Genomic DNA, 12,241 nt, shown 5'->3' on the forward strand with positions numbered 1-12,241 from the left:
ATTGTCAAGCAGCCATTCCGATTTTTTTATGCAACATATGCATACTATATATATATATATATATATATATATATATATATATATATATATATATATATATATATATATATATATATATATATATATATATATACATACATACAGTACAGACCAAAAGTTTGGACAAATCTTCTCATTCAAAGAGTTTTCTTTATTTTCATGACTATGAAAATTGTAGATTCACACTGAAGGCATCAAAACTATGAATTAACACATGTGGAATTATATATGGAATTATATATATATTACACTGGTGGTGGATGAGGAGATATCCCCAGACTATGTAAAGCGCTTTGAGTGCCTAGAAAAGCGCTATATAAATGTAATGAATTATTATTATTATTAACTGAAAATATGTCATATTCTAGGTTCTTCAAAGTAGCCACCTTTTGCTTTGATTTCTGCTTTGCACACTCTTGGCATTCTCTTGATGAGCTTCAAGAGGTAGTCAACTGAAATGGTCTTCCAACAGTCTTGAAGGAGTTCCCCGAGAGATGCTTAGCACTTGTTGGCCCTTTTGCCTTCTGTCTGCGGTCCAGCTCACCCCTAAACCATCTCGATTGGGTCCAGGTCATCTGGCGCAGCACCCCATCACTCTCCTTCTTGGTCAAATAGCCCTTGATGCCTTCAGTGTGACTCTACAATTTTCACAGTCATGAAAATAAAGAAAACTCTTTGAATGAGAAGGTGTGTCCAAACTTTTGGTCTGTACTGTATATGTGTGTTCAAAACTGTTGCCCAATTTTAGCATTGGGTGTTTGCTCTCAAATTATGAATCTGGCACACCTATCCTATCAAAATGGAATGTTTTAATGAAAGGGTCAAAAGCATGATAGAAAATAGCCATTACTTGTAAATGCCAGTGTTTTTGATGTGAAAATATTGCTAACATTATAAGTGGACAGCAAAGACCCTTTTAAAATAACACATAAATACATGCATAGTTTTGTCCACTTCATTGTAAAATATATATTATTGGTTCACTTGCAGAGGCAGGGAATTGACAAGAACAGACATAAAGAAGCATTAAATATTTAGATGCTTTTATTTGTGTTATATTTGAGTTACAGGTGGTTTTGATGACAAAGAGATGAATTAAGAGACAAGAAAGAAATATGCAAACAAATAGGATTTTGGAATGGAGGGGTAAACAGTGGGGTAAGGGAGTAAAAACAAAGATGTTTTCTTTTGTTTCTTTTCCTTATCCTTACTTTGTTATCTTCTGTGTCTTCTCTTAGTGCTTAGTGTCTTTCTTTCTTAATATGTCTGTCTCTTCAAGAAAACAAATGGGAGACATTGATAGAGAGGGTGGCACTCTGTTACAGAGATATACAATCTCTTTAAATATCTCCTCTGCTTATACATTTATCAAAGGAAACAATGGCAGAGAGAACAGAGAGATTATGGTTTTGTGATTTTAGATTATTTTATTGAAAATAATCACATTTGTTCCATGTGAATCACATCCAGACATCCCAAATTCTAACAGACCTGTTTAGACATGAGAGGTCAAATAGACCAAATAGACCCGTTTTTGTTTGAGAGGACAAATAGACCATGGGGACGCTGAAAAAAAATGTGGTAATGAGAGAAGGAAGATAGATGGTTGATGGACTGAGATTATTCTTCCTCTTTCTCCTCTCCATGTGTGATGACATAGCAGATGTTCTTGTAGTCTACATTGCCAGCCACATCTGGAGGGAAGGCAGCCCAAAGATTTTTCATCTAGAAGAAATTAATCAGAAGATATTGGACAGCAAATGGTTTAATTCTTTGCTACACATAAAAAACAAAAACAAAACATATGTCTCCATATATGGCTCAGTTCACGCCTTCAATGTAGAGCACATTCAATATATTTACATGCAAAATTATTGTTTCAATTGGACTGATTTCATTCCGACTGATGAATCTGAATGTAGTGTTTACATGAATGCTAAATAAAGATTTTTTTTCATGCGCACACTGCACAAATATAGAGTATCACTCAGTAGAAATGCCTGTATCTGCACCCAAAACGGGTTGTCTGTGGATGAGAATCTGAAACAAGGACTGGTGGGAGGTTGTCATTGCACATGCACAGTCCTTTCAGTTTCGGGGTTCAGTAAGATCAAATGTTTACATGCACTTTCAATCATATTTGAAAAGGAATAAACCACACCCTTCAATCGGATCAAAATTTAATTTCCTATCGAGCTCAGTCATATTTATTAAGGTGTTTAAATGAAGGCTTTTCAGCCCAACTAAGCAGTCAATCATATTACAGATGGATTATTTAGTTGCATATAAACGTAGCCATTCAAAGCAAATTAATAATACCTTAAGCATCTGCATGCAGTTTTGTGTTTATGGAGTGAAATTCACTGTTGTTAATATATCACTTAAAGAAAAATTATAACTGCAAACTCGCTTTAGTATAGACTTTATTTTATTATCAATGTTTCAACATGAGAGCCTTCATCAGTATAATATATATATAATATAATTGCTCTGGAGGTGCCAGTTAAGAGAAGAAACTTAAAGAAAAATCAATGTTTCGGCGTGAGAGCCTTCATCAGGATATATAAAAAATAAATAACAAATTTAATTTATATTTAAAAAAAAAAAAATAATAATAATAATTATATATACATAATTATTATTATTATTATAATCATTATTTTTTAAATATAATAATTATATATATATATATATATATATATATATATATATATATATATATATATATATATATAATTATTATAATTATAATTATTTTTTTTTATATAAATTAAATTTGTTATTTATTTTTTATATATCCTGATGAAGGCTCTCATGCCGAAACATTGATTTTTCTTTAAGTTTCTTCTCTTAACTGGCACCTCCAGAGCATTTGCTTCACCATTGTTAATATATCACTGTCATAATTACAGTGGGTAGCTGTACACAAACATTTGTTGCTGCAGTAACACATCCTTTTCATGGAATTTCATACCTGCTCACCAAAACTATATGCTCCCAGAGCAGACATTTGCGGGAACACCGGAATGAAACAGAAGCCATTTGCCTTATTACAAGTCAATGTACCATCATAATGATTTTAAAACTGAAATCTCAGGGTATTTGTTGTTGCTAAATGTAAACTCATGTACATTTTGAGGTTATAAAAATTTATTTATAAAAATTATATTAGAATTTATAAAAATGTATCACATTTATCAGTTTGGAGTTGGGCAATAGTGCAATTTTATGTCTAAAATATATTTTTCACTTTTATCACTTGCCAGGCAAAAAGTAATTACACACTTTGAATTTGAATTTGATTCATGGCCTACCACTAATGGTATGGGATAATTACACATACATGAAGCTTAAAGTATGAGAACCCGTAACTGTGATTCCTGAATTAGTAAACACCACTAATTAAATTAATCCAACTACAACTAACCTCCTCAGCAGTAAACCTGTCACACTGGGTGGTCAGGAGTTCCTCAAGGCTAGAAAATAAAATGAAATGTTACATTATTGAAAATGACCTTTCTCTAGTGTGAACACCAATAGGTCAGGATACTTACAATTCCTTCTTGATGGTGCCTGTAGCCTCAGGGTCCAGGACTTTGAAAGCACTCAAGATAACATCCTCAGGATCAGCACCTAAATTAACAGTTTGATGAATAAATGTTGTGAATTCTTGATCTGAATGCTTGATGTGAGATGTCAACATTTCAATTATACAATATAAATAAAATACTGTATTTTCAACATTTTCTGGAGAAAAAAAAATATACATATCTTTTTTCTATGAAAAACTGCTGCCATAAATTTGATGTTTACAGGGCATTGCTTTACAGAGATTGTTCTGTGTGGCTGCTTACTCAAGTCAAAAGTGCCAAGTATTTATGATATTTTGGTTTCTAGATATGATTTAGGATTCTCCTTCATTGTAATTATGTGTAAGTCTAAAGGTGCTGCTTTGAACTTTTGTCAGTGCTGTAGCTCAAACATGAAATTATTAAATCGTTATCTTTAAAGCACTGTAAGTCACTTTAAATAAAAGTGTCTTCCAAATGCATGTAAATGGCTAAGCAAGTTATGTTTTCAGGTAAAGTTTGCAAGGATTAATACTTAACTCCAAACCAATAGTATTAGCAACAGACATTACAAGAATAATCAAAGTCAGAAAAGATTTGGACTCACCCTTCAGCTTCTCACCAAACATGGTGAGGAAGACAGTGAAGTTGATGGGGCCACTAGCCTCTTTGACCATAGCTTCCAGCTCCTCATTTTTCACATTTAGTTGACCCATGGAGGCCAGCACATCTCTCAGATCATCCTTGCTGATAATACCATCCCTGTTCTGGTCGATGATTGTGAAAGCCTGTTTGTTTTAGAGAGTGTTAGATAGTTAATTAACTTCAGATTATCAAGGCCTTGATGTTTTTCTGTAGAACACCTTTAAAACTTGAGATGACATCTGAGACCAAGAAGTATCTTGGCAGCTGCTGCCCACTTGTCTTTCTAAGCTGTTAAAAGGTCATGGAATGTACAACAAGACTGGGGATATTTAAAGAGGGGGGATTGGTTACATTTGCCAGACCCAACTAATTTCTTTACCACCCCTCCTTACTACTTACAATAGCTATAAAACTGTAAGTGTAAGTATAAACTGTAAGTATAGTTAACGCTTATGCTATTGTTTATTGAACATAAAACCAATACTACACCTTGTGATTACTTTCTTCCAGTGGTTGAATAGTTCTAAAAGCGACCACTTTCTTAGTTACTAGTTAACACATAGAAATATGCAATCTAAAAATGTCAAGGTTTTCAAACATGGGAGGATGCAATTAATGACTAACAATTAGAGGAACTTAAGAGGATAGTTTTAACATCAGTCAAATCAGTGATGTATTGGACTTAGGTTTAGCAGAAATGTACCTCCTTGTACTCCTGGATCTGGCTCTGTTCAAACATGGAGAAGACATTAGAGCTGCCACCCTCTGCCTGCTGCCTCCTCTTTGCCTTCTTGGGTGCCTAGAAGGAAAAAACATACACAAAGAATGAATCAATATGCTAAAATATTTTTATCTATTACCTCATCGAATGATAAGGAGTGTTCATCAATTAATGTCATTATAAAAAACAGTCATACATGTATATATATACATACACTTTTTTGTAAAAAAAAAAAAAAAAAAAACACTCACCATCTCTGAGAGTTTCGGCAGTTGGTCAAGAGATGGGAAGTATACACCACACTGATGTGACTGACATCTTCGTAGTTCTCCTCTGGGGTCTTATATACCAGCCTGTCTATGCTAACTTTAGCCTGAACATCAGGTTTAGGAAAGTGAGAGCTGGTGAAAGTACAAGAGAGGAGATATATGGGGTGCTTTGGTGTCAATTTTCATTCCTGATCCAAAATAGGATTTGCACGCCTTGGAATGAGGTGAATTCAATCCAGTAATTTTGGCAATAGTTTTGTTTAAATAACGGACAAATATGGCAAGCCCAAGAGATTGTTGCTGGCTTGATTTAAGGGTTCAGTTTCTTTTCATATTATTGACTCTGTCCTATAAGACTGAACAGTTAAAGCGAGAAACATTTCTTATTATCAGTGAAGAAAACTGCTTAATATCCTAATCATTTTATCATGTAACTAAAGACCAAACAAGAGATTGTGAGTTAGTGTTATTCACTTATTCGAAATACCTTTTTATTAGAGACACGTTCTTATGTGTCCAGTAAAAAAGCCCTTTTCTTTGCACATACAGTACAGTAATGTAAATATAATGAAATATCCTGCTAATACCTCTATCAGTCTTGAAAGTTATTACTTTATTATGAAGCTTATATTAGCTTACATATAAGCTTATGAAACTTATTACTTATGATAGATTAGCTTTTGCTTTTGTTTTTTTGCGTTTCTGTTTTTCACTCCTCTTGTAATACTTGTGTAAGTCACTAACTAAACATAAATAAATGTAAATTAGTTTTTGAACATACAAAAATGGTTAAGATTTGCTCTAAACGTGGCTAACTAACAACATATTGACATATCGGCAAGTGATAAAGGTTCTGTATTTTATGGTATATATTATCTGTATAAATGTCTGATTGCAAAGTAAGTTTGATGACTAAACATATTTTTCAAGTACTGGGGCTCTATATTGGGGAGCTTATAGGCTCTTGCTATAGTCCAAAACAGTGTTCTGCAGCCCTCCCACTTCACACCCTATATGCATCCATAGCTGGACATTTATCATGGTCCCAACACTGAAGGTATTTATACGAATACAGGGTTGTGGGAACTGACATTACCTCTCTGCAGGGAGCTTGCTCATATGGCATTTTTTATTTGTATTTCGGCTGACTGCTTATTGCCATTTATTATGCCATAAACACATTACTTAAACCTCTCTTGAGATTGCTTTAATAAATAAAGTATTTATGCTAGACAGCACTAAAAATAAATGTTTGGGTGGAAACTCCTCCAGAAAGCAGACAAAGAGCACTTCATTTAAAATCACAGCCATTAAAGTTCATTGTAATCTCTCATAATTGGGCAGCAGTTTTTTGTTTATCCCAATAGCAGCATTCATTACCTTATCACTTACAGATCTCATTATTTGTACACAAATAACGTCTACTTCTGTAAAATATGTTGGTGTGGCCCAGTAGAGTAAGCTTCTTTTGGGTGTTTTGCTTTTAAGTGATAGGCCTATATGTCAAGACGAATTACTTCTGTAATAATACTGTAAAAAATAAAATAAAATAAAAAATTGTCTTTGCAAAATGTACAGATTTCTTTTGTATAATCCAATGACTCATCAGGCAGTGATTTATAATGAAACTTTGCACCTATAACTCCTTCCTTGTTCTTATTCTTCAATAGCCAGGGTGATTCAGTTCAGGTGAACTCAGGACTATAGGGTTGTCCTCTCATAGCGTACAAGTCTGCCAAAAAAAAAAAAATGTATGCATATGTAAGAAAGAAGGAAACAGATTTGTTGTTTATGTAACACATTAAATATTTTTAATTTATTGCAAAAAATTGTGTTTTGACAGCACTGTTAATTACCTTAAAGAAACATCAATGATAATTCCATTAAGTCTAGTTAACCATAGAGCAAATGTTTATATTTTATGCAAAATATTAATTTTAAAATCTAGATATATGGCCATTCAATTAATTAAATTAGTTTGTGACATTAAAATATTTACAAAATATTAAGTTTCAATCAAATAACTTTCTAATCAAATAATCCTGAAAGAAGCTATTTCCACAAAACCATTAAAGGGATAGTTCACCCAAAAATCAGTGTTCATCTTCAGTTCTCTCTTCACAGCAGTTCAGTCAGTGTACTGTTTGAGTAAATTAATTACCCGGGATATTGGTTTGTTTGAACTCAGAGGGAGTGTCAGCCACATTAAAAAAGTTAACAGTTTAAGTCATTTGCGGATTACAGTTTTTCTCAATCGCTTTGGTACATTTCTCGAATCATTCTTGAGATTTGCAAAACACTAAGTGCATTTCTCAAAACAACTCGTACAAAGAGCAAAACACAATGGATTACCTGCAAAAGCCAGTCTCTTGCTCAAAATCCTTAGTTCATCTCAAAAATAAATATCTGTGTCAATTAACATGTCAGTGCCATCATAATGACAAGTCCTTCTGTCATAGTTTATGGATAAGACAGTCAGATTGCTTAGTCATGTTGTCAAAATAACAGTGTACTCTGGAGGGATGTTCTGATGTAAACTATGGCAACATTTTGGATGACAGTTACTGTAATGAACATTATGCCATATTCTTATGTATGCCATATATCCATTTCAAAACTACAAATTTACACATTACTGTATGTGGGATATTGATTGAAAGAGACTGGATAGAATTCCCTGTTACACTTTTACTAGTGGTCTGACCCAAAAAAAAAAAAAAAAAAAGGAAAATAAAAACCTTTACAATGCCATTGTGCAGGGCTTAATTTGTGCCGGAACAAGCCGGATCCGGATCCGGCACCTCCCAAATCGGATCCAAAATGCATATCTCTATTATAATTCATTATTATTATTTTAAACCAGAGGGTTTTACAAATATTTAACCAATGATAAGTATTTAAAAGAGCTTGTCAGTAAAACTTAATTACGCCATTGGATCCTCAAGCTGTAAGCGAAACCTCGTCACTTCCCCCGCCTCCACTCAGATTGACGCGCTCACAGCCTGGAGGAGACAGATCTCCGCTTATTCGCAAAGCAAGGGTAAACACATAACTGTTTGAATAATACAGCATTTTCTTTACTCAACCACTATGTCTGTAAAGGCTAATGTCTTTGTGTGTTTGAAGACTGGAGAAGTACGTTTTTTGCCATCTACCCTATATACTTTTGTACGTTTTGAATATCCTGTTCATAAGGGCTTTATCGTTTATATTATGAGACATTGGCCAAGTTTACTAAACAACAAGAAAAACTAAACGCCCATATAGCAACAATAAACGTTATATAGCCTGTAAAAGGTGATGATAGCATATAATGCGCTGCACTTGCCTCAGATGCGGACAAAACACAGATCTCCTCATTCGCCGGCCAAAGACCTTGTTAACTCAATTTGAGCTTGTTTTTCATATAGCCTAATGTTAATTGCACGTGTCTTATACAACACAAACACTGACGACGCAGTGTTGTGTAATATTTGATTCACCCCCCCCCCCCGTATTTTAGTGTGCCATGAAACTGTTTTATTTGTCAACAACCATCAGACATCATATTGTGTGTATTTGGTTGCTTAAACTCAACAAACTACGCAAAATAACTCGGTAACACTTTAGAATAAGGTTCCATTAGTTAATGTTAGTTAATGTATTAATTAACGTGAACAAACAATGAACAATACATTTATTACTGTATTTATTAATCTTTGTTAAAGTTAGTTAACGAAAATACAGTCATTCATTGTTAGTTCATGCTAATTCACAGTGCATTAACTAATGCTAACAAGCACAACTTTTGATTTGAATAATGCATTAATAAATGTTGAAATTAACATTAACTAAAATAAATAAATGCTGTAGAAGGATTGTTCTTGCTTTTTTCATGTTAACTAACATTAACTAATGGAACCTTATTCTAAAGTGTTACCAATAACTCTTATGTAGGCTAATACTCGCGAGGCGGCTTGATACGCGCGAGCTTTGGATGCGACTGCGAGGACACATAGCCTAATACAGCATGTGCACCAAATGGCTTAAAATACTTAAAAGGTGTGCAAATTATAAATTTTTGTGACAATGCAACAATTACCCAATTAGTCAAGTCAAGTGACTGTTCTGTCAGCTGTCCCGATCGAAATGCGAGTGAGTCTTGTATCGCAGTTTGCAGCAGGTCGCTGAAGTGCAGACAAGATGCACTGTTGCGAAGCGCGCTCTGAGAGTTTATGGTTTCGAATGATTGATTGAATCTTGTTTGTGTGGGTTTATTTTATTATTCAAACCTACAAGCTATGTTGAATAAATGCAGGGTTTACCTCATTATAAACTTGAAAGCTGCGAGAATTATTAAAACCACAGAAATGTAGTACCTGATTAAATATACTATATAATATATACTAAATATACCTGATTAAATAAACTATTACACAGAGATTTTAAAAATAAAATTCCACAACTTTTTCAAAACGTTTTTAGGCCTGAAAATTGTTGTTTTAAAATCCCATGGCATTTTCATGACCTTACAGACCCTAAATGCAACTGATGCACGCTCTTAAAATCACTTAAACTGGTCCAGCAATGTCATTGCGCGAATGTTCTGGTACCTCTCTCTCCTGTAATCACATGCCGGATCCGTTACCCCGCTTTGTTCCGGGACCTCGCAATTTACAAATTAAGCACTGCCATTGTGATATAGAAAAGGAAAAATAAATATGGGCACAAAGATGAAAATAAGTCAATTTTCTGAATTTGTAACTCTTGTGTTGTCATCTGTCTATACAGTATAAGCTTTCCAACTGAAGATTCATGAGATGAACCTTTGAGCTATTTCAGAGAAATGGTTTCTCATTGGTTGATCTACATTCTCTTCATTAGTAAAGATTCACTTGCACAATTCATGCCAAATTTACAAGAAGTCTAATAATGATGTGTAAAAATACAAATAAAAAGTGTGCTTGGCAGTTTATGACAACTAGATGAACCATTTTGAATTGAATGACTTATACGATGAACTAAAGACTAGATGTTTTGAGGGGTGAGACTATTGCACAGAAAACTATATAATACATTTTGAGCGACATGACAATAGCAACTGATAATGTAGGAAACTGCAGATAAATGTGTGTAATCAATTGCATGAATGTACAAAAGACTAAATCTAAAATGTGTTCCAAAGATAAACAGAGGTCTTACGGGTTTGGAACAACATAAGGGTAAGTTATTAATGACATAATTTTAATATTTGGCTGAACTAACCCTTTAGGAAATACAATATATATATATATATATATATATATATATATATATATATATATATATATATATTAATACAAATAAGAAATCTTAATCACTAAATAAGCATATTATAATGATTTCTGACACTGAAAACTAGAATAATGGTTTCTGAAAATTCAGCTTTCTATTGCAGGAATAAATTATATATTAAAATGTATTAAAACAGAAAACAGCTTTTTAAAATTGCAATAATATTTCATGACATTACTTTTTTCAGGATTTTTCTTTTTCAAGAATGCAGCTTATATACACATATATTGTCCAAAATATATTTTGGAAAATGACTGAATGTCTCTCATTGTATTAAAGCTATACATTTCATAGGAAAGTATGTTTCCTGAGAATCAAACTCGTACATTTACCGTTAATTCTATTGTCTCGTAAGTAATACTTTTGTAATTTACTTTGAAATTGGAAAATTTTGCCATTTGAAAAGAGTGACCCATGAATAATAATATATTGACCTGAAATTTTATAAGTGGTCATGGTATAATTTGTTTATTTAAAATAACTAAACAGTTTAAGGGCCACTAAGAAAAGGTGTAGTGCAAATAAGCGACAGCTGTGAACAGAAATAACATCCCCCGATTTTTCACACACCCTGTTTTGAAAAAAAAAAAATGAATAGCGAAAGTGAGGAATCTGTTTCAAGCTAGCCCAAATGTTCTTTTACCAATAACACATTCATCCTCTTCTGGCCTTACACACACAGATAAACATACTTTAACTCATGGCTGTTGTCCCCTGGTCTATAACTGTCACAAACACGCCAGGTTCCACCTCCACACAATCACGGCGCACACCCTCACCTGAATTCTAAACATCACCACCTGATCCTCATCACCTGTCATCCACCACAGCACCATAAAAGCCACACACACGCACCCAGTCATTGTCCGGTCACGTTCGCGACAAGATCATTCCTGCGCTAACTATTAGGACTAACTCCTCTTTACCTTCTCTCCAAGGATAACCTCCGAAGACCCTTCTTCCATCTTTTCTCCAAGGATTGCCTCCAAGATCCTCCAAAACCTCACGGTGCGTGTGTGTGGCCCCTTCCTTCCCGGCACGGATCCCAACACCCATCCACTCCTCACTTCCCGCTCCTCTGCTTGTGTCAATTCAATAAATACCATCTTTCATCTGTTACTCCTCTGTCTCCGAGTGATCCGTAACAGATGACCGGACCAGCACCGAGAGACACAAGCATGAGCCTCACGGATCCCTTCCAAGAATTAGATGATGCACTCCGTCGGACACTCATGACAGCACCTGCATCACCACCACCAGCGAGCTCTTCCGCGGATCCCATCATCCCTCCTTCACCTGCCGTGCACGCCAGTCCCATGGCACGGCCAGCGCCCTACTCTGGTTCGGCGGAGGAATGCAGCGGATTCTTACTTCAGTGTTCACTGGTCCTGGAGATGCAACCACCCTCATACCCAACGGATCGAGCTAAGGTAGCTTTCATTATCTCCCAGTTGCAAGGCAAGGCATTACAGTGGGCAGATTCTCTCTGGACCCAGAATAACCCTGTAACCCAGTCATATTCTAGCTTCATCGAACATTTCCTAGAAGTTTTCGGCAAACCCGCCTGGGACTCCTCAATAGGTGAGAGACTATACAATTTGAAACAAGGGAATATGTCTGTCAATGATTACGCCTTGCAGTTCAGAACTCTGGCGGCCTCTAGTGGGTGGAACGAACAGGACCTT

General features: G+C 34.7%; 1 protein-coding gene and 1 long non-coding RNA gene across 2 annotated transcripts in view; both read right to left on the bottom strand.

Moving 5' to 3' along the window:
- LOC132122096 (uncharacterized) overlaps positions 1–12,241 on the bottom strand; it is a 780,856-nt gene that overhangs the window by 7,799 nt on the left and 760,816 nt on the right. The window lies entirely within an intron of this gene.
- LOC132122092 (myosin regulatory light chain 2, skeletal muscle-like) lies at positions 1,569–5,364 on the bottom strand. Its single transcript, XM_059531976.1, has 6 exons — positions 5,226–5,364; positions 4,957–5,052; positions 4,216–4,396; positions 3,594–3,672; positions 3,467–3,515; positions 1,569–1,764 (listed from the first exon to the last, which is right to left on the bottom strand). The coding sequence occupies exons 1-6, from the start codon at positions 5,226–5,228 to the stop codon at positions 1,660–1,662; spliced, it is 513 nt and encodes a 170-aa protein (XP_059387959.1). The 5' UTR covers positions 5,229–5,364; the 3' UTR covers positions 1,569–1,659.

The sequence above is a fragment of the Carassius carassius genome, chromosome 40 (assembly GCF_963082965.1).
Source record: "Carassius carassius chromosome 40, fCarCar2.1, whole genome shotgun sequence".
NCBI lineage: Eukaryota > Metazoa > Chordata > Actinopteri > Cypriniformes > Cyprinidae > Carassius > Carassius carassius.

Excerpts from the sequence above, each read along its gene's own strand:
- LOC132122092 (XM_059531976.1), bottom strand. Across the intron at positions 3,673-4,215 it reads GTTTGGTGAGAAGCTGAAGG|GTGCTGATCCTGAGGATGTT; the intron begins GTGAGTCCAAAT and ends CTGTTAATTTAG. Across the intron at positions 1,765-3,466 it reads ACAGGTTTACTGCTGAGGAG|ATGAAAAATCTTTGGGCTGC; the intron begins GTTAGTTGTAGT and ends AATTTCTTCTAG.